Source organism: Coturnix japonica, chromosome 1 (genome assembly GCF_001577835.2).
Source record: "Coturnix japonica isolate 7356 chromosome 1, Coturnix japonica 2.1, whole genome shotgun sequence".
In the NCBI taxonomy this organism is placed as follows: Eukaryota; Metazoa; Chordata; class Aves; order Galliformes; family Phasianidae; genus Coturnix; species Coturnix japonica.
In genome coordinates, this window is record NC_029516.1 from 55,584,464 (window position 1) to 55,605,928 (window position 21,465).

At 47.8% G+C, this 21,465-nt stretch overlaps 1 protein-coding gene across 2 annotated transcripts in view; it reads left to right on the forward strand.

Annotated features, from left to right (window-relative positions):
- Positions 1-6,975: 6,975 nt before the first annotated feature.
- The window catches only part of KDM7A (lysine demethylase 7A), a 53,347-nt gene continuing 38,857 nt past the window's right edge, over positions 6,976-21,465 (forward strand). For both annotated transcript variants that reach the window (XM_015867031.1, XM_015867039.1), the window contains exon 1: positions 6,976-7,328. In XM_015867031.1, coding sequence (XP_015722517.1) covers positions 6,991-7,328 — 338 coding nt within the window. In that variant the 5' untranslated portion in view covers positions 6,976-6,990. The remainder of the gene's footprint in view (positions 7,329-21,465) is intronic.

Below are 21,465 nucleotides of genomic sequence, written 5' to 3' on the forward strand. Positions count from 1 at the left end.
CAGGGAGCAGAGACCCTATGGTGAAGGATGCAGCCTAGGTCCCCTTCTCCTGCCCCAGTCCTCATTCCCGCAGGTCAGAGCTGCCCTCTCCCTCTGCCGCAGCACGTCCTGGATTTATGGGAGCCATAAACCACAAAGCAGAAAGAAATAAAAATACTAAACACTTACGTTTTTAAAAGGCCAACCGTGCATTGATGCTTCGGCGATAATTTGCTCGTAAAGAAATATTATGCTTGAAATCATAATACCAGGCTGTTGATGGAGGCTGAGATGCGAGTTGCTCCCACTCCTGCTGTAGGACGGAAACAATCACTTCCCCTTGGCCATGCCACCCCACTCAGCCACTCTGTCCCCAGCATTTGCAGGTGCCTCTGCTGCTCCTCCTTAGGTGAGGAGCTCTGAGCTCCCTTTCATGCACCCTAAGAGGTTCCTCCTCAATTTTATCAGGGTTTGGACCCTCACATTTGCTGAAAGTATGTTCATAGTACATCTAAAAGGTTTTTATCGCTCCTCAAACTGCTGAGTTCAGGCAGGTTGAATCTGAAAGGCCTGCGGGAGGTGAGCAGAGCCTCATAACTGTACCCAGGAGCAGGGCTCTGCACCTCAGCAAAGACTTTATTAGTTAAAATAAGAAGGTGTTAGCAAAAACAAATGCAGAGCTGAAGCAGCCCAGCTGGAAGGGGGACTTGGAGCAGTTAACTTCTCATGCAAAGCTGCTACTTGGTGCTGCAATGATCCCGGCCCAGAGCTGCCTCTGTCCTCTCCTACAGGCAGAAGAAGGGTTTCAGGTGCTCTGCTCTCACAGAGGAGTGAGGGCATGTATTCAGTGCAGCACTGTCAAGGAAAAATCACCTTTACCTTTCACATAAATCAGACAGAACACTCCCCCCTATCCAGCCCTGTGCAAGAGCCTCTCCTGGAGAGGTGTTTGGGGGCTATTTCTTTGGCTAGGATGGGCAGATCATGCTCACAGAGCAGTCTGAACTTTCAGAGCCCCTGGCTTCCCCCATCTTTTCCTTAGTGCTTCCTGAAGTGTTTCATGACATCCTCTTTGCCTGTTTCCCAGAGACTGAGTTCCCCTTTGTGGTTAGGCTTTCCTCTACCCTCCTCTGCCATTGCTGAGAAATGCAGTCCTTGACAGGACTTCTCTAATGGGAAAAAAATCATTGCAATGGCCCAAACACCCCATTGCTTCTGGTTAGTGACTGCTCAAGTGCCACTCGGTTTCTCTGTACCGTTTGTATCTTTCAATCATGGAATGGCTTGGATTGAAAGGGCCCTTAAAACCCTCTCATTTCTGGCCCTCCTGCCATGTTTTCTCCCTAGAAATCCTTTGCCATGGGCTTTGTGATTGGTCATTCCAGAAGAACAAAAGCCACACGCTGAACTTTGCTCACGGGAGTGCTGCCATCAATGATTTACCTGCTGAGCTCAGCACCCTGTGGGAACCATAAGGAGCCTCTGGCCGGTCCCTGGATGTCCCGCATCCTTTATTACACCCTACCTGCCTTCACCAGCCCCACGGGCTCAACCCTTGGCCCAAAACCAGCCCCATTAACCTGCTGCATAACTGATCTTTGCCCATTCACTAACTTTTTATAGACTAAGGTGAAGGCCTTCTGCTTCACCTGGCCTTATCCAGCCTCTCAAAGTCCCATTTTAGTGTCTCTAGAGATGTCTGTCACCTGTCCAAGGCTGGGAGTCTCCTGTCCCCTGTGGGAATGCTGCTCATAAGATGGAGCTTCTCATTGAAGCATAAGGAAGGAAGCTTTAAGGAAGGAGACGATGGTGTTCAGGCATCATGGTTTCTAGCGTTTATTTTTAAACTGGAATTTTACAGTTGCCTCTTTAGCTTTGTTTCTGAGTAATGCTTACTTAGACACCCATAGGAGCTGTTTTTGGCAACAGTTGCGTAGAATTTCTTTTAAATATACTTAATGTAATGTAAAACAGGAAGAGAAACTGAACTTTGGATAGAGCCTTCCTCCTTAATAAGCAACTCTTACTACCAGAAAATGTCAGGATTTTTTTTGTTCCCTTGCACAAAGCAGCATCCAGCTGGATGTATCCACCTGCCTCCTCACCACCCCTGTCCTTATAGGGCCCTTTGGACGGTGCCCAGTTTCACTGACAGCCTTGGTGCACTAACCCTGTGCTTGGCCATCGCTGCACATCCTGGACCCAAAGCTATCTGTGGGAGGGCAGGGACCAATGAGGGGCTGCCCCTAATAAAGCCCTTTCTGTCCTGCTCCCAACACACTGTGGTACAGTTTGGGACCAAAGCAGCTCAGAGGCACAAAAGAGGCCAAACAATAGGCAGGGGGAGCCTCCTGCCCCATCCAGGCAGCTTTGTTCCTGTGGCCGCCTGCATGTTCCTGGCCTCCTCCAATTCCTTTGTCCTAGGGCAGGTGAGCAGCAGGGAGGGCAGGTGCACAATAATAGGCTTGTCCCTGGCTGTTGGATGTGCTTGGTACATGACACTGCTCAGTCTTTGGGGCTGTGGATCTGGACAGGGACATCTCTCATCCGCCTGCTCGCAGGCATGGCCAGCACAGCTCCTGCCATCCTTCCTGCCCCATGTCGTGTTGCTGGGGCTATGCCAGGGGCCCCACGTCTTGCAACTGATCAGCGGGGTCAGAAATGGTGCTTTTGTGTTCTAAATAGCAGCTGTAGTTTTTACGCTTCGATTTTATGAGTGGTTGTAATGTTTGAACAAAATAAAGCCGCAGCTGGCAGGCAGATATTAGCCGAGCAGCAATCAGCCTGTGCCCTGACAAGGCTGACACTGGCACAGGGTTCAATAAAGCATATATGGGAAGGGTGTGTCTGATAATACCAGGAGAGGAAAACAAGCAGCATGCTCCATCGCGGTGACAAAGACCTTGCACATGGTGCAAATAGGATTGTTTGCATATTCATCTGCCTCCCTCTTCCCTGTTCCCCTGCACCAGAGGGGCCAGGCCCTCAGGGAGCAGCCAGGCTCTGGCAGCGGATGTGCTGGGGGGGCACAGAGGGGCCGCTCTGGGGGCCCACAGTCACTGGGGCCAGCTTTATGGCCGAGGGTAGGCAGCGACAGCTGAGCTCCTCCGGCTGCTTTCCCTTAGATTCTTAGCATGCAGCTCATCCCACCCTGAACCTGACATCTAAAACCACATCTAAACTGTACTCAAAAGGTGAAGTAAAAGTCCTGGGTCTGATTTTATTTTCTTTCTTTCTTTTAATATATTTTCTTGGCTGTCAAGGAATTAAGCTCAAGCAAGAGGTGAATGGCAGTACTTATTCCCAGTGGCCAAACAGAGGAAGGCTGAAATTAAGGATTATTATACAGCGGTAGCACTCCCTGGGCAGCAAGGTGCACCTCCACGTTTCCAGAAAGCCTGCCCAGGCTACAAAACAAACACATTAGGAGCTGTCTGGGTGCATTTACCCTTATACTGGTGCTGGCTGCAGGCACACATGGGTGTGCTGCTGCTGCAACATGGGGACACGCACGGCCACCTGCCTGAAGGGTTGGAACCTCAGGGCGCATCCTAGATCTCCAAGAAGGGATGTCAGAGAGCTCACTCTCAGGCTTATGGCAGCTCTCAGTTCTCTGTTTTTCCTTTGTAAAATGGAAGTACAGGACTCATTGCTGCCTTTGCTTTGGACTCAAGCGATGTACGGTGTGCTGCACCATTTCAACACTCCTAGCTTGAGCCCCGTGGTGTTTAACATAAGCTGTGGTGTTTAATTTCAACAGAAACCTTTAAGTCTTTGCAACTTCCTCCACGGACGCTAAGCCGAGTGCTGTCACAACAGGCTGGTGAATGGGCTGAGAACGCTGTCGCCGGTTTGGAATGGTGTGTGGGTGCTGCGGGGGCGAATGTTCCCTGCACCGGGTGTTTTCTAAAGGTCTCCAATGCACGAGGCATGGTTGAATGACTTGTGCTTTCTTTACGTGGTGAGGGGGTGAATCTTGAATCGTCGGGCTGCTTTTATTTTTGTTAGATGTGTGTGGGCTGACAACATGACTCAGTATTTTCTCTGCAGATGCGAAGATCATACTGCCAATTCTGGGTAGACTCTGGGCAGTTTCATGCGGAGAAATGGAACGCTTTTTATTCCAGAGCTCTGGTTTTTGGCAGCTAACATCCCCTTGATGTGGAAATAAAGAAAATAAATAAATAAATTAAAAAGGAGTTGTCTTGCAAAATGGACAAAAATATAGTGAAAAAATGTCCGAGGATGGGGAAAGTACCTCTCATTGCTGTGTTTTCCCAGCAACTTATCTGATTCTTTACTTGCTACTCTGAAAACACCCATTAACGTCTGACTTCTTTTTCTGATCTTTCCTGGTCCCGATTGCTTGCAGGCTATGCTTTCATCTGCTGAGTGCAGCAGTATCTGTGCCTGTATAGCCAGCCCAGAGTGCCACCAGCCCAAAAATGATGGGTGTGAGTTCTGTCCCCTGCTCCCAGGAGACACATGGTCTACAGAAGCACATGTATGCGTGGTTCAGCCAGTACCCAGGAGCGACAAGGAAGTCTAGGAAAGTAGGACACCACCCTTTCTCCCTTTCAGCAGCCTCCCTGCTCTGCTCCCTCTTGTCTATCCTCCCTGAAAGCTTCCTGCACCTCATATCATGAGCAGTGTGTGGCACATGCTTAAGGAGATATGTGAGGCCAGGCATGGACTGTGGGTGCCTGTAGTATCCGGTGATGGGTGCTCTCTCCACCCACTGCCTCAAATGTGGCATGAAGTCACTGCCTCCGAGCATTGGAACTTGCCACCTGTCAGTACTCACTGATGTGCTTTCAGGGTCTTTGCTGGAGTCCAGGCACGGTACTGGGGACAGCTGGAGCTGGCTGGGTACAAAGAGTGAAAGCTGGGTTTGTCTATGGCTGTGCCAAGCACAGCATGTTCTGGTGGAGCTGAGGGTAGAAGGATCAAAGAATCACAGAATATCCTGAGTTGGAAGGAACCCATGAGGATCATCAAGTCAAATTCCCGACTCTGCAGAGCACCACCCAAAATCAAACTCTTATGTCTGAGATCACTGTCCAAATGCTCCTTGGTTAGAGAGCACTCTCGAACCAGATTTACCTCATTTATGTATGGTCAAGGCTGATATTGCCATTTCTGCTTCTAAACTGCATGTAATGAGGCTGCCCATATTTCTGAGAAGAATACTCGTTCAAAGTGGTTTTGTAATTCTCTTTCAGTGAGTGTGTGGTCTTTTTGCTCCTCTGAACTTTTGTTGTTCCACATTCAAGTACAGCTTAATGGATTTGTGCTTGGAGAGAAATCTTGAGCGGAGAAGAGTTGACAAGAGCGGATCTGACAGGGAGCACGATGGAACTGTTTTATGTTATGTTTTCGAGGCAGATGAAGTAGACATTCCCCACCTGCTCAAAGAGTGCCCACAGCAGACAGTGCTGCTGATACAGCTTGCTCTGGCAGACATCACAACAGCAAAAGGACGTTGTTTGTGGCAGCCCAGAAAGTGTTTGTTCAATATTGAGTTTAGCTCTGCGTGATTGAGGCCGTAACAAATTCCTTCTCCCCGAAACTTCTGCTTGCTGCAGTATGCAGGGATGGTAAAGGGAAAGTCCCTGCAGGGGACCTGCTTCATCCTGCTTCCTCATTCTTGGCACTCTCACTGCTGGACAGCCCTCAGTCTGCGTCAGCTGAAATTGAATCAAGCACCACTGAGCCAACCCTGAATAGAAGAACACAAGTCAGGCAGCCTCGTGCACCTCTTATGGGAATACCCAGTGTGTGCTTTACCAAGGTGATTAAGGGCTTCGTCACTTACAGAGAACTCCTGAAACACAACATGTGTGCATTTTTACGGCCAATTTGGACGCAGTTACCGCTGCAGCTGGTGAGCTCAGCTTCAAGATAACATTCAGCATGTGACCATGCAAGAAACAGCAACTAAGGAGCAGGGAGCTGTTTGCCTTCAGGCTGCAGCGTGGCTGTGTGCACAGAATCACAGAATCACAGATTGACCCGGGTTGGAAGGGACCTCAAGGATCATGTAGTTCCAACCCCCCTGCCTGGCAGGGCCACCAAACATACACCTTTACTAGATCAGATTTACTAGCCCAGGGCCCCGTCCAACCTGGTCTTGAACACCTCCAAGGACGGGGCATCCACAACCTCCCTGGGCAGCCTGTTCCAAGGCCTAACCACTCTCCTAGTGAAGAACTTCCCAACATCCAACCTAAATCTTCCCTCTTTTAACTTAAAACCATTTCCCCATGTCCTGCTATTGTCAGCCCTTTCAAAGAGTTTACTCCCCTCCTGGGAGTAAGTTCCCTTCAGGTCTTGAAAGGCTGCAATGAGGTCACCCCGCAACCTTCTCTTCTCCAGGCTGAACAAGCCCAACTCCCTCATCCTGTCCTCATAGGGGAGGTGCTCCAGCCCCCTGATCATCTTCGTGTCCCTCCTCTGGACCCTTTCCAAAATCTCCATGTCTTTTTTGTACTGAGGGCTCCACACCTGGACACAGTACAACAGATGGGGCCTCACAAGAGCAGAGTAGAGAGGGACAATCACCTCCCTAATGTGGTCAATGAGGCCACATCCAGCCTGGCCTCCAATGCCTCCAGATGGGGCATCCACAACCTCCTTGGTCACAGCGATAGGATTCTATGTGATTCTATAAAGACACTCTGGGACACGCTATTTCCAGACATGTCGATACCACCATTTATTACTCATCACTCCTTTCTGCTGCTGTTAACCTCAGCTCTCTGGATTGCTGATCAGGGTTAAGTACCCAGCCCACCAGCCTTTGCCAGCACCGCGCACACCTCTATGTGCTCGTACGCCTTTGCGCCTGCGCGGCCGGTCCAACCTTCGGCAGCGCTCGGCAACGCTCGGCTGTTTCCGCCGCGGTTACGTAAACAAGGGCAGGGGGGGGCGGCGCGCGCTCTTTCTCTCGGTGTCCTCGCGGCACCCCGCCCCTCCCCCCCCGCCTCCCACGTGACACGGCCCGCGAGGCGCATGCGCGATGCTCGCTCCCCCCGCCCCCTCGGGGGCCGGGTGACGCACGTGCGCGCGTCCCCGCGCGCTGTTGTGCGCGCGCTCCCGCGCCGCCTGTGGCTCTGGGCGGCGGTGCACGCGCGCGGCGCGTGGTGCTGGCACGCGCGCTGTTGTTATTGGTGCCGGCGGCGGCGGCGGGCGGGGGAGGAGCGGCGGGCGCCTCAGTCAGGGAGTTCTTTAAAGATGGCCGGAGCGGCGGCGGCCGCCGCCACCCCCGTGTACTGCGTGTGTCGGGAACCTTACGATGTGAGTCGCTTCATGATCGAGTGCGACATCTGCAAGGACTGGTTCCACGGCAGGTAGGAGCGGGACGGCGGCGGGGAGCGGCGAGCTGCGGGACGGCGGCGGCGGGGCGAGGCGACACGGCGGGCACCCCCCAGCCCGGTACCGGCCGGCGGACAATGGCCACGGCTCCCCCCATCCATCCCCCGGCCCGGCCGCCCTTGGCCCCGCCGTGGGGTCGCTCCCGTTGCGGTGCCGGCCCCGGACACGCGGTGCGAGCGAGCGGCGCCGACCGCGGGGCCCCGTCCCCAAAGTTGCGGCGTTGCGGGGGACGCGTCCCCGGGGCTCCGCGCTGGGACGCGGTGGGTGCGCGCCGGGAACCGCGGCTCTACGCGGGGTTTGACCGCGGTGTGACGGCCGAAGCCCGGTGCCGTGAGCGTGTCTGAGTGCGGATAATAACGGGCTGCCGGCCGGGGGGGGCGGCCGAACAAAGGAGCAAGTTGGGGGTCGGCGGCGCGGGGCTCCGTGAGGCCGGGCGGCGGGACACGGCGGCCGCCCCCATTATGCGGGGAGCCCCGGCGGCGGCGTAGGAAGTGCGCGGTGATTGACAGCGGACATTTAAATACCCCGTCACAAAAAACAGCGGCTGCAGGTTGTGGCGCCCCCTGCCGGCACCGAGCGGGGTCGGCAGCGAGAAAAGCCCCGGTTGGTACCGGTACCCATTTACCCCTTTAAAGTTAAACGCCGTAACTTTAGGGACGGCGTGTCCTGGAAGCGCAGCGGCTTGTTTGGGTTATGGGAGCGCTGTGTGAGTTGCTCTGAACTTGTTCCTCGCAGTGAAGGTGAAGGTACGGGACTGAGGCTCGCCGTGCCTCTGTGTGTGTCTGTAACTCTGAACTAGCCGTGGCTCTGATAGCCCGAACCACCTACTGATATCGCTCGGTCACAGACACGCCGGTTACTGAAGTCGTTCGTAGAAAAAGATAATCGCCTGTGTGATCAAAAAGCTGCGTTGGACCTGTGCGAAGTCTGGGGCCGCATAAAGATCCCAGCAGTCGCTTTGCTGCCGGGTAGTCGGTATCGCAGCGATACTGGGGAGCCCCAGGTGTGTGGGGGAGGCTGCTCGGAGCCGGCAGCTGGGCTGTGGCTGCTGCTCCCGGCCGGTGACAAAGGGCCGGGCCGTGGGAGGCCTCTGTCCTTGCCCAGCTGCGCTCTGCTCAGGGGACTTCTTCCATTGGTCGCAGTGGCAGGAGGCTGCTGCCGTGTTGCCGAAGGAAAACGCCACAAGCCGAGATCCTAAAGTTCCGGGTGAATTGGTTTCTTGCTCTTCCAGCTCTTGTGTTGAAATTGTCGTGACTTTTGTTAGGGAGCGTGTAGAGCCGTGCTCGATGGAGGCTGTGTTGTGCTGGCGGTGCACGCTGCTGTGTTAGAGGCTCTTTACTGCCTTCCTGTGTGTAGTCAGGAGAGTGCTTCTGATGTGCAGCTCTGACAGATGTGTGCCAGCCCCATTGTATTCCGTGTGATGCTGGAGCCATTCATCCATCTCCAAATGACCACTTTGGCTTACTGTTGTCCCTATATTAATGCTGTCAAATACGTGTTTCCTTTCTTCTGGCCAACACTGTGCTGTGCTTTATGAGGTTATGAGCCTGCGCACTGGGTTTACTTGCTCTGTATACAGGCCGAGCGCCTGGCCATAACCTTGTGCAGTTACAACGTGCTGAACAGAAGCCTGTGATGTGTGTTGGTGTGCTGAGGGCTTCATAGCTTCCTCAGTGCTTTGCACAAGAGAGACAAACTGTCAGTCCCTTTATTTCCACATCTACCTATTTATTTTGTTTTTTAAATGCCCCGCTAAGCCTCCTGTCCCTTTCTGCCTTGTCTGGAATATACTCCAGCAGAGAAGCTCCTCTACTTTGCTGTGTGCTCACCTTGAGGCTGTCCAGTAGCTCCTTACACCTGTGTAAGCTCTGGGCTTTGTCTTCTGCCATTACCCGGTGTCCTCGCCTAACCCTTGGCATTCTTTGCCATCTCCAATTTTTGATGCTCTCCCACAGCTATCAGGTCAGCCGTGTCCTGCCTTCTTTTATCACATGGATACATATTGTCTGTGTAAGGTTAAAGGCGTTCGGGCTGGACAGGCACGTGGCCCTGATGTACAGCTAACTATTCTTAGAACGTGTCTGGAGTGTGCAGAAATCCTATTGTCAGCGTGGAACTCTTTGTCTTTTTATTCCCTATATATGACTCACACACTCAACTAGACTTAGGGGCATTGCAGAGACCTCACTTATTCTTGTGCACCGCATTCGAAGAAGATCTGGATGAACTTAACGTTTCTTCAAGCGTACGATGTTTGCACAATGTAACGTTGTCTGAAATGCTTGAGAAATGAATAATCATGAAGTTAGAGCTTGCAGGGGCTGCGTGCTTTGTGAAGCTGCGCTGGTGTACGGCGCCGGCTATAACAGAGCATGGAGGAGTCAGTCAAACTGACAATTAACAACTGCGAGTGTCCCCGTGCTGCTTCTGTGCGGCACTTCTCCAGCGCTGTTTTGTCTGTCAGGGAGCGTACGCTGAGCTCCCAGCACGTCTCAGTGGCAGGTAGGGGGAGAAATTAGCCACTGATATATGCAATTTGCCTATTATGTCAGGTAGAGAAATCCTGCTTCCCCAAACAGTCTTTGCCATTTAAAATGCATGTAACCTTTTTTGGTGTTTTTTTTTTTTTTAATATTAAAAATAATAATATATACATATATTTTGAAACAAAGAGATTGTATTCTTCAAAGCCAGCACGAGGGGGGAAAAAGAAAGGGGTGTTCTGAAAGAAATGCCCATCCACCTTATTGCAGCTTTACGTGCAGTTGCATCTTCTGTGATTTGTAAATGAAACTTGGCAGCTTATAAATCAATATTTTATCTGGGCAGGTTAGGGGGCTCTCAGCTGTGTGTAGTGTGTGTGTCATAGAATCACAGAATGGCCTGGGTTGACAAGGACCATGATGATCGTTGAATTTCAACCCCCTGCTATGTGCAGGGTCACCAACCACCAGCCCAGGCTGCCCAGAGCCACATCCAGCCTGGCCTTGCATGCCTCCAGGGATGGGGCATCCACAGCCTCCTTGGGCAACCTGTGCCAGTACATACGTATGTACGTACTTCTGTTACTGTACAAAACTCAACCGATTACATTTCTGTGTTATCGTTTATAGATTGATGAGTTTTGCTCTTCAGATTAATTCTGTGTTCTGTGAGGCCTTCTTGGACTAATTAACTTCCTTTCCCTTATCCTGGAGCACTCACTGATGGTCGATTTTGTCTACTTTGTCATTGAGCTTTTGATGTTGTCTACCACTTTGCCGTGAAGCAGCATCATTTGAAAAGAAAGGCCATTTGTGCTTTTTGAGGATGATTATTTAAATTGCAAGTACCTTGAGGTATACAATCCCAGAGAACATCGTTTTTCTGCTATTTGTATATATTTGAGCCTGTTCTTCCTTTAGTCTCTGAAGAAGCGGAACATTTCTTGGTTGCTCCTTAGCTCGATCTCCACTCTGAAGCCAGGGTTTCCTCTTGTAGCTGTTAACAGGGTGCTGTGTATCCCACTGCCCTGCTTTTTATACTCTAGGGGCTGACTCCTCAAGGAAAGAAGAAAACATCCATGCTACAGTGGCTACCTTTCTTGAATCGGCTCTTTGTTTTGAGGCTGTGTACAGCAGGTTCTGCATAACAGGCTCCACCAAGCCTTTGCTGCTCGGAGAGGCTGCCCTGCTCCTGGCTGCCGGCTCCTATAATTTCTCTTTTGCTGGGTCAGTGCTTGTCTGATTGCTCGATAAGTCAGCTCTGCTCAGAACACTGACCAAAACCATTCTTTCACTGCATTAAGAGTTTTTGTGGGCTCATTGTATGCTGGGATAAATGTCGGTCAGTTGCAGTGCACTGCTTGGAGCTGTGTTGCTGGAGGAGATGACAGCGGGGCAGCCACCCTGTTGGGGTCCATGGAGCATTTCTGCATCTCATTCTGCAGATGCGAGCCTGCCTTGCGTCTGATGTGTTGATCCAGATCCATGTGCTCATTGACTGGGGTCCTCTGTGGGTGAGGCACCTCCTTGGTGGATGTGGTGTGTGGCTCAGAGTTCTCCCATCTGCAGAGATATGTGAAGCTTGGAGCTTCTCTTACAGGGGGCAGGGCTGGCTGCAAAGCCTGTTACAAATGCCTTTTGGTGTGGATCTTCTGTTTATTGGAAATTAACACCTCGTAACTGTGAGACACATCTACATATGTTCAGGAGCCTGAGCTGAATCAACAAATTGTTGTGTGGTCACTAGAGCTTTCATCTGGCACCAGAGGCCGTTGAGCTGACTTGCTGGCTTCAAGGATATGCAAGCTTTAAATTCTCGTGGAAACTAGGAGGCTGTTTTCGTCCTCAGGAGAAATCAGCACATTTGTTGTTCATAGTTGTCTTTGGTTTTGCCTTGTTTCCGTAGAGCGAGGCAGAGGCTTGAGCTGAGGCTTGAGCTCAAGCCGGGTGAGCTGTGTCCTCTGCCAAAGAATTGAGGAATTCCAAGTGACTCTAACAGTACTGAAGCTGAAGTGGTTTGGGTTAAAACTGAGAAGGAACTAGTAGTAAAGATCCCAGACTAGCACTTGTGTAATTGATTGTTTCAAATCCTTTTATATTCTTAATTTGAGTAAGCCATGTTTTCCCCCCTGCTCTGTTCCCATCTGTGAAGTGGGAAGGCTTATTAATATAAAGTAGATGTATTCTACCATAATAAGCACTACAACTGGTAAGTATTCAAATTTCTTCATTTTTTGAAGCTGTATTAACATGCACTGTTCTATGTATGAGGTTTTTACTTTCCAGTTTTCTTGCAAAACTGGTTTTGATTGAAGAATATGTACATCTGAAAGTTAGCACTTCTTTCCTTTTGACCTGTGACTTAGTTTGTGGGTTGTTGGGTTTTTTTTCATTGGATGTCCTGGAGTGAAAGATGGCAGCTAGTTTAGAATATGCATTCTGCCATAATCACAGAATCACAGAATGACCCGGGTTGGAAGGGACCTCAAGGATCATGTAGTTCCAACCCCCCTGCCTGGCAGGGCCACCAAACATACACCTTTACTAGATCAGGTTGCCCAGGGCCCTGTCCAACCTGGCCTTGAACACCTCCAAGGACGGGGCATCCACAACCTCCCTGGGTAGCCTGTTCCAGGGCCTAACCACTCTCCTAGTAAAGAACTTCCCCCTAACGTCCAACCTAAATCTTCCCTCTTTTAACTTAAAACCATTTCCCCGTGTCCTGCTATTGTCAGCCCTTTCGAAGAGTTTACTCCCCTCCTGGGAGTAAGTTCCCTTCAGGTATTGAAAGGCTGCAATGAGGTCACCCCGCAACCCTCTCTTCTCCAGGCTGAACAAACCCAACTCCCTCAGCCTGTCCTCATAGGGGAGGTGCTCCAGCCCCCTGATCATCTTCGTGGCCCTCCTCTGGACCCTTTCCAAAATCTCCATGTCTTTTTGTACTGAGGGCTCCACACCTGCAAAGCCTTGTCCATTTCTAAGAGAAATATTGGGGCGTCCATAGCTGAGCTTTTAGAATTAGGGCTGTGACAGGATTTGAGGGAGCTTCTTCTAAACAGTGCTCAAAATGCTACTGGTTTTAATTTTCAGAGTAAAAATTCATGGCCTATTAAATGTTAGTTGAAAGATGCTGAGATTCAGCATTACTGGTTTAAACAGTGCCTTCTGATTTCTTGTAGTGCTGTGATTGATCAACACCAGCCTTACTGATACCACCGCTTTCATTTTAGCTGTTCTTAATAGTGTCAGTGAGGATCATGGTGTTGTGTAGTTTGACTAGCGAATCTGTTATCGGTCAGTTAATTGACGATGATTTGGTATATCAGACTATCATTTGCTGATGCTTACGTAGCACTTCCATATCTTTTTTTCCCACGTTTTATTTATTATGTGCTTAATTTCACCGAGGAACTGAAATTTATTCGAAAGGCTCAGTGTTGCGACTTGAATGTCTACAAACTGTGGAGGTGAGAGAGGTGTGGGGAGGAGGCGGCTTCTTGGTGCGCTGATTTCTGCCTGCTCTGCGCGATGGCACCCATCAAAAATGAAACATCTTCCTTTTTCTTTAAACTTATCTCGATCTGTTGATTTGTTTACAATGCTGGGCTCTCTAAGGGAAACACAATGGCAATAAAACGAATTAAGCCTCGCAGTGGAGTTTCATTCTGTTAACTGCCAGTGGGCAAAAATCACATTAATTCTGTTTTCACTCTCCATTTGCGGTTTCTAGCTTTCTGTGGACGGTTCCCATGTTCGTTAGCAGCTTTCATGAGCTCAGTTCGGTTTTATGCGCACTTCCTATATCATGCGAGAGCGTCTCTGCTCTGTTTACATGACAGTTGGCACAAATTGAAGATGAACTCATACTCTTCACATAAATATTTATACTCGCCCTACATAATATTAAAACAAAACACCATTGTCTCAGAACAGCTCTGAGTAATCAGTGAACGCTTTCACAGGTACAGCGTGCTTTAAAAAACAGAAGAATACTCCAAGCCTTACAGTTGTCTCATTGCTAAAGTATGAACATCTGATTAGCGATATCACAGTGGCTTTACTGGTGATCCAGGAGATTGGAGTGAAATGGACGGCTTTGAAAATGGCAAAGCTATTTCTTACTCCTAGTCCTTTGTAATGAGTTGTAGCGTTGTTAGCTCGCGAATGTGTAGAAATAGCAGTCTGTGGGGTATGAATAGCCATCAGAAGTCTGCTCTATGGTGCTAATGTGGGCTTATGTGGCTAGTTACATCTCCTCGGTCAATTCCGCTTTTGAATGGAATTAATATTTAATACCGTTTTCTCCATTACTTCAGCGCTAACTAAAGAGGAATTTCAAATCGCTCTTTCTCATTGAAAATACTGAATGTGTTGTTGCTCAGGCAGCCGTAAATGCTGACGTCTGCTGCAAAAGTAAGAAAGCTTCCTTCAAACTCTTCAGCATCGTTCTGTCTGAAAACCCAACCGGAGTGAGGATGGCTGCTGTAAATGTTTAATGCGCTGCGGTATGAAGAAGTCTATTTATTTTCATTTGAGGCTGTCAGCTGATAGCGCACGTAGCCTGGCAAATTCATTTCATAAATTTAATTGTTTGTTCCATTTGCGTGAACGCTTTATTCACTTAAAGGCTCTTAAAGCACTTTTCATGGAAAGGAGTGCGAGGAGAGGTGACGTTCTGAGAAATGAAGCCTTTGATATTCAGGATGTAGGATTGATCTGATCTGTCATTCTTACCAGTTATCGGGCAGTATTTTCTGAACAGACTGACGTTTTCCTTTCGGGATATTGATCTTTGCGGATGGATAGACAAAGGCCAAATTGTGTAAATGAAAAGCAGCCAAACAAATTGCCGTGTCCTACTATGCCAAACCGCTTGTAAAACTTCTGCTTGGCTTGCCAGTGGTACGTGTTTCTAGTTTTGTTTCAGTAACATCACTCAGAGCTATTCAGGAGATGACTACATCATGCAGTTGGCTTGCGGAGTGCAGTGTTGGGAACAACAGGGGTGGGATGAGGCGCTGCAAAGCCAACACGTGCCTTGCAGGAGTGCTGGGGGCAGAGCTAAGAGCAGTGTGTGTGGCTTGGAACGGCACCAGAAGGATAGGTGTGCTGATGGGATGTTGTGCCCAGGCAAATGCTGACCCTCGACCTCTAAGGATAATGCTTTCTAACTTCATGATGGTGTACCATGTTGGCACACCACAGCCTCAAGCCCAAATGAACTGTCCTTTTAGGCATTTCACTGTGCTCTGTTGTTTATGAAGGAAAGGACTAGAAGCACGTTAATGAAAACGATGTCTACGTGTAGTCTGTTAAATCTCAGGTTGAGTTCTTACTTCAGCGCTTGTCTGCACTGAGGGTACATCAACATGATGTGAAAATGAGCAGCAACTTGCTGCTGCTGCTGTGCTCTTCTGTGTCACTTTCTGGGACCTCTGGGGACGTCGTTTGAAGTCTCTTAATGCTTCAATAAAACGTGCTGCTCTTGTAATGAGCATGAAAGAAGTAGCTTTGAATGCTGCTCTTATTCTTGCTAAGGAAGAGTGACTTCTAGCTGTCAGTATTGAGTGATTGGGCTGGAATCCTTACTGAAAAGTGGGGGGTCTTAAAGAAGACTCAGACCCTCTATAGATGTGTAAAATTTGCTTACTTCTAGTTGGCTCTGGTACTGTACAGACTCATTAAGGTAAGAGAGGTTGAAATCTTGCATACTGGAGAAAGGAAGTTATTGTTGGTGCAAGAGCTTGGCTTGTTAATGTGAGGTACTGTTATCTACTTCTCACAAAACTAAATACATGCCCCATGTGTAACTGGTGACACTGACAGTAACCTGAACCGGCTTCCTCATGTACAATCTTAATTCTCGTGTTTTCTGAAGATGGCTATTTGGTTTGAGGTTATCTTATGCAGCTCCAAGGTTTGAATTGCTGCAATTCCTTTCAGAGAAAGCTTTCTCTGGATGTATTCATAATAGGGGTCCTATAGGAAGCTATGTTAAATTGATCAGTAGACTTTAAAAGAAAAAAAAAAAAGCATTGTTTTAGGACACAAAAAAGATTGTACAGTAACATGTGCTTACTTGTTTGTGTTCAAGGAGGACAGGAGCAGGACTGAAGATAATCTTAGCTATGTCTGAGTGCCCTGACCAGAAGGTTGTTTGGGTTATGTTACATTCTTTTCTGGCTGTGGTTCCTGGATCCTTTTCTGCAGAGTAAGAGCCGTCAGTGGGGAGATAAGGTGTGTCTGGAATCAAAAATAGCCCTGAGATGAGCATTCCCTGGAGTTGTGTGTGTTTCAGCTACAACAATGGAAGCAAATTCAGCTGCCCACCTCTCTTGGAGAAACAAGATAATTTTTCCCCTCCAAACCCTGAGCTCTACTCTGTGTTCTTAGTGCCCTGTGCTGGGAAAGTGTGACAGCTGTGCTTTGCCTGGCTTCCCTGCCAGGATGCCTGGCATTCACTGGTGGGGGTGAGTGGGAATAGACAGAGCTCTGGGAACCCTCAAGTCAAGCAGAGGAGTCTGAGAGGAGTTTAGATCAATCTGTGGTTGGCCATCCTGAATGTAAGTAGTCATTAGGGGGTCTAAATCCTAACTTCAATATTACCCTGATACCTTCATACAGGTATATCCCTTTCCCCTGTTCTTACAACTTCCCCTAGTTTTTCTCTATTATGAATTTGGAAGTATTCATTTCTTACAGCCTTTTATTCCAAGGCTAAATCCTATTGCACATCCTGTTTTAACTGATCTACTATTAACGTTGTGGAGTAAATCTAGCAGTCATATTATTTTTGGTTGAAACCAGATATCTAAATGGAGTGATAGGCCCAGAAAACTTGCATGGGATCACCGAACTACTGAGGCTAGAAAGGATCATCTAGTCCACTTCACTACCCAAATAAGATCACTCAGAACAGCGTGCTCAGAGAAACGTCCAGCTGGTTTCTGAGCATCTCCACAACCACAAGCTCCGCAGCATCCTTGATGTCTTCCAGTGTTTGGCTGACCTCACGGTAACAAAGCATTTACCAACTGAAAAGAAAAAGAGCTGTGCTCAAATGGGACCACGTGTGCTTCTGTTTGTGACTGTTGCCACTTCTCCCATCACTGCTGTGAAAAGTTTGCCTCTTCCCTCCAAGTGAATGTCCTCCTGCACCTTCTCTTTTCTCAAGGCTGAAGGTTCATAGCTCTCAGTGCTCTTCATCTGCAGGCTTAGTTCTTTGCTCTCTCTGTGGCACCTGGCTGGACTTGTGACAGCGATTCCTTGTTGCTCTTGTACTGGGGATCCAGCACTGGATCCAGCCCTGCAGGTGTGGCTGTGCTGATGCTGAGCAGAGGGCAAGATTGCCTTCCTCCACCTGTGGGCAGCTCAGGTATTGCAGTCCAAGATGCTTTCAGCTGTCTGCCATGGTTGCTTTAGTGGTCATGGTCAGCTTGCAGTTTGCCAGAGCCATCCTTCCACGGAGCTGTATTCCAGCCCATTGGTCTTATGTCTATATCACTGTAGACAAAGCCAAAGACCTGTAATAACGTGTGTTTTCATTCTTGAATTGCAAATACTTCATTTACTTAATTTATATCAAAACATTTTCATATAATCGCTGCTTGTTGTATTGATGCCCAAGATAAAAATGCTTGAATGTGTTGCTTTTTTTGGCAGACTTCCTGTCTTCACTCACAATCAAATGAAGCAAAATTTGAGCTAGGAATCTTCTCCTGAAGAATTAATTGTTTGTTTTTTCCCCATCTCAAACTAAGTAAATCTTAATGCCTTTGGTAATTTTTGCAGGAATAGTAAATCTCTGCACTCACTTCCAGGGGACCTCTTATATTAGATCCTCTGCTTCCTGCTTTATGTCTTCCTGTGTGCATTTCTGTTCCAACATTATCCGTGTTTCTCCCGCTGTGAAGAAAAAGGAGGTGTTGTAAGAGTTAGAGATATCAATCTGGCACACATACATATGTTTTGTTTCTCTTTTTTTCCCCTTCTGAAGCTGTAGAACTGGGTTGCACAGGCTGTGGTGTAAAGATTACCTCTAAAAGCGTTCGTGTCCAAAGCCTAAAATAAAGGATGTGATTTTTCCTTTTGCGAGTAATGTAGACAACTGTAGATAGCTTATGATAGAGCCAAGCTGGTTTTGGTAAACTGGATCTGAACTGTTTAGAGTTTTAGATTAAAATCGGTGTGTCAAATTGTAACCAGAAGAAAAATAATCGATGCAGATAAAATTAAACCTTAGTGCTGATGTAACTCAACCCCAGAACTCTGCTCAGCTTTGTTCTGCGCTATTTGAAGTTTCCACGTGGCCTGAAAATAACTATGCTTCATTAGATCCATCTGAGAGCGATTGAGCAGTTAGATTACCGTAGATAGAATAATGTGTAGAAACATCTTCTCGATACGTTATGGACTACACAGATGCCGTTTTGCCACTGTGCCCCTCTGGACCTCCATAAGCAGCTGAAAATCCAATAAAGATCCCTAAATGATGGGCATTATCCAGTTGATTGAAGGAGCTTATTCTACTTACAGCTCTGCCTGCCAGCCAAAGTAACATCTGATATTTAAACTCATTATTTGTGTATCTGAAACAGTTTGCTTGTATCATAGCTTAAATAGAAGTTAATGTAATCAGCTACTCCATCTGCGTTTGAAATGAGGATGGCGAGCTAGAGATGATGAGCCGCTTTGCTCTCGGATTTCTTCAAAAATGAAGCATCTGTCTCTGCTTGCTATTGACTGTGAGTCTATTTGCCATGGAAGTCAGGAATTCCAATGCTATGAAGGACATCATATTCTCTTTTGCAACTGGAAGCTGAAGAAATGATTCTGCTAACAAAAAAAGCTTGATCGAGGGACGAGAGTTCTTGGCGGTATCTGAAGAGGATTGTAGACTGGGGGGTGTGTGTGGGGGGAATCGCGCAGCTGAGAAGCAGAGGAGGTTAAAAATATCTTCAAGCCTTTTTCCTTAAAGGAAGAGAGAGGTTTCATGATTCAAATTCTGAAGGAAATAAACTCATTTTAGGTACAACTGCAGAGAGCAAGTGTTCGGTGAGCGTTAGGAGGCCTTTAAAACCAGTCACCGTCTGGTTTGGAAACTTTAAAAACAGTTAGGTGATACGGCATATTGAGTTTAAGGCCCTAATTGAGAGGTATGTAAAGCAGGCTGAAGGCAAACTTGCTGTTGCTGTCTTCTATAAAAATAGCCACAGTAAGTAACCCGGGAAGAAGGGATTTGCTGCAGTGGAGTATTAAGGTTGTGCTAATACTGGTTAATGGTGTAGGCTGGGAGAGACATGAGCAGGTATTGCCTCATTGCGAACTGAAAGCTGTGTTCTTAAAGCATGCCTGACATTGCCCAATGCATGAGCACAGTTCTTGGTTCTATTTTTTTGGTACTTCTATCAAAAAATGAAATATTGGCATTTCTGGCAATGGCTGAGGGGAGCCTTTGTGGGTTTGTTACCTGTTTGCCTCCAAAGCTTTTATTATGATTGAGCTTGAGAACGAGACGTCTGATAGTATCTACTGACAGCGTTGCTCAAGATGTTGAAAGACCGACAGAATGTGCATTGCATGAAATAACAAAGTACTGGTACTACTTGTCATGTGTCACGATCTTTCTAAATAGTTCATCTTTATTAGGCAACCTGGTCTTTCTAAATAGCTCATCTTCATTAGGGAGGCTGAATAAGCAGGCAGCGTGCTGCAGGAGGTGCAGTCCAGGCCCTTCATTGATGCAGAGCAGTCAGCTCTTGTAGATGTTGGGAAGGAAGCTGAAGGTACGCCAACAGTGTCCCAAATGAATCAGAAAACACTTGTAGTATGTGGTGCAGATCACCTAACTGCTGATGGGCCTGATACCCAGTGTCATGAGGCTTGTCTATAGGTAGCTCCGCAGTTCAAAGACTGTTACAAGTGAGCGTGTAAGATCTGTTAGTATTTTTTGTTCAATCTCTTGAAACAAATAAAAAACAGCCCCAAGACCCACCCCTGAAGAATCAACTACAAAAAACCCAATCAAACAGAATGGGTGCTGGCAGCAGCTGTTCTTGCAGCTGAAGCTACTGATACTGGTGACATCAAGGAACTGATAAAGCTAAATATCTCCTCAAAGAAGGGGTTGGGATACCTGCAGGTAGTCACACTGAGATCACCTCTGTCTAAAAGAGTTTGCATCATCTAGCATTCACTTTGCACCCAGTGCCAGTATGTGTGTCTCTGGATGCGATAACATCTTACTTCTCTGTTGTGCAGAGAATATGGCTAAATTCTAGGCAGTCTTTCAGATGGATTTCAGAAGAGCATCTCTCCCTGCCATCTGGTTGTGTAAGCTGTTGGCGATCTACTAACTCATACTAGTTCTGAGTGTTAGTGACTAATGAGGGCAGAGTTATGCAGCAGGCCTGGCTGGGTCTGTCAGCTTTCATTGTCAAACGTGGCAGTTCTGCTTCTTCCAGATTACGCAGCCCCACTGCCTTTCATAGTCTGGCTCTGATAGTTGTCTGACTGTGCTGTAAACTACCTTGGTAAACAGGGACTGAACTGGTTAGGTTAGTTTCTGTCAGATAGGCAGGTGAAAACAAGTGGCTTTGTCATCATGCAAGTACTGGGGCCATTGCAGAGAAGGGAATGAGAGTGTTGGAAGTGAGTGAATAACTTGCCTCTTAGAAGAGTGGCTGCCAGCTGTTAAATCAGTGCAAGTTTATATCGTATCACTTGTCATTTTGGGCTGAACCTCAGTTTCCCTTCAAAAACTGCTTGTGATTCAGTTAATTTCTCTCCTTTCCTCTTCTTCTAGTGGCCTCTCTCCCAGAACCAAATAATTTGTTGTTCAGTGGTAATGCCCTATTGTACAGGAGCACAAACCTGCTACAGTCTGCACTGTGACCACCACAGACATTTGTACTGTCTGTGCTCAAATGATTTGGACCCCCCCTACTCTTAGAACTATTCAATGGTAAGCCTTCTTTTCTGCGTCACTTGTGGGGAAGATAGAATAGCTTTCATTTGCTTCAGTATGCATCTAGCAGTTACAAGTCTGTTAAGTCAGTATCTAAAGTAAGATTGGGCAACTGATTTTTCCCCTTCCTTGCTGAGTCAGACTGGGAAAATAGTGGAGGGCAATGAGCTGCAGCAGGGAGACTGAATTCCTGAGTGGAGCACTTTGCTTCATATGTGAAGGGTTGTGCTGATTACTAGTTTTAAAGGGCTAAAGAAATTCCCTTCTGCTCTCACTGTGCTGCACTGTTTAGTTTTCAGGTCTGCCATACTTGACTTAAATGTGATTTTTCTGATCTCCTTGAGGCAGCTTATTTTGATAGCAATGTACAGTAAACGGTCTGGTTCTCTAGACCTTCATTTCAGAAGGACAGGGACAAGAAGTAATTGTAAATGTTCTTTCAAAGCACCTTATTGCAGTCAGTATAGTCGGGTAGTTGGGTAGAAAAAGCAGAAATGTCAGCTTATGTAGGAGGAGAGTTGTGTGTGTGCTTAATGGATGATGCTAAACAGAAGTACTTCAGTGAGGTTAACTCTGCCTTGTCATGAAACCATTGCCAGCAAAATTACTTCTCTCATTAAGCTGCTGCATGTAATCCATGATGGTCAATGCCATTATGAATTA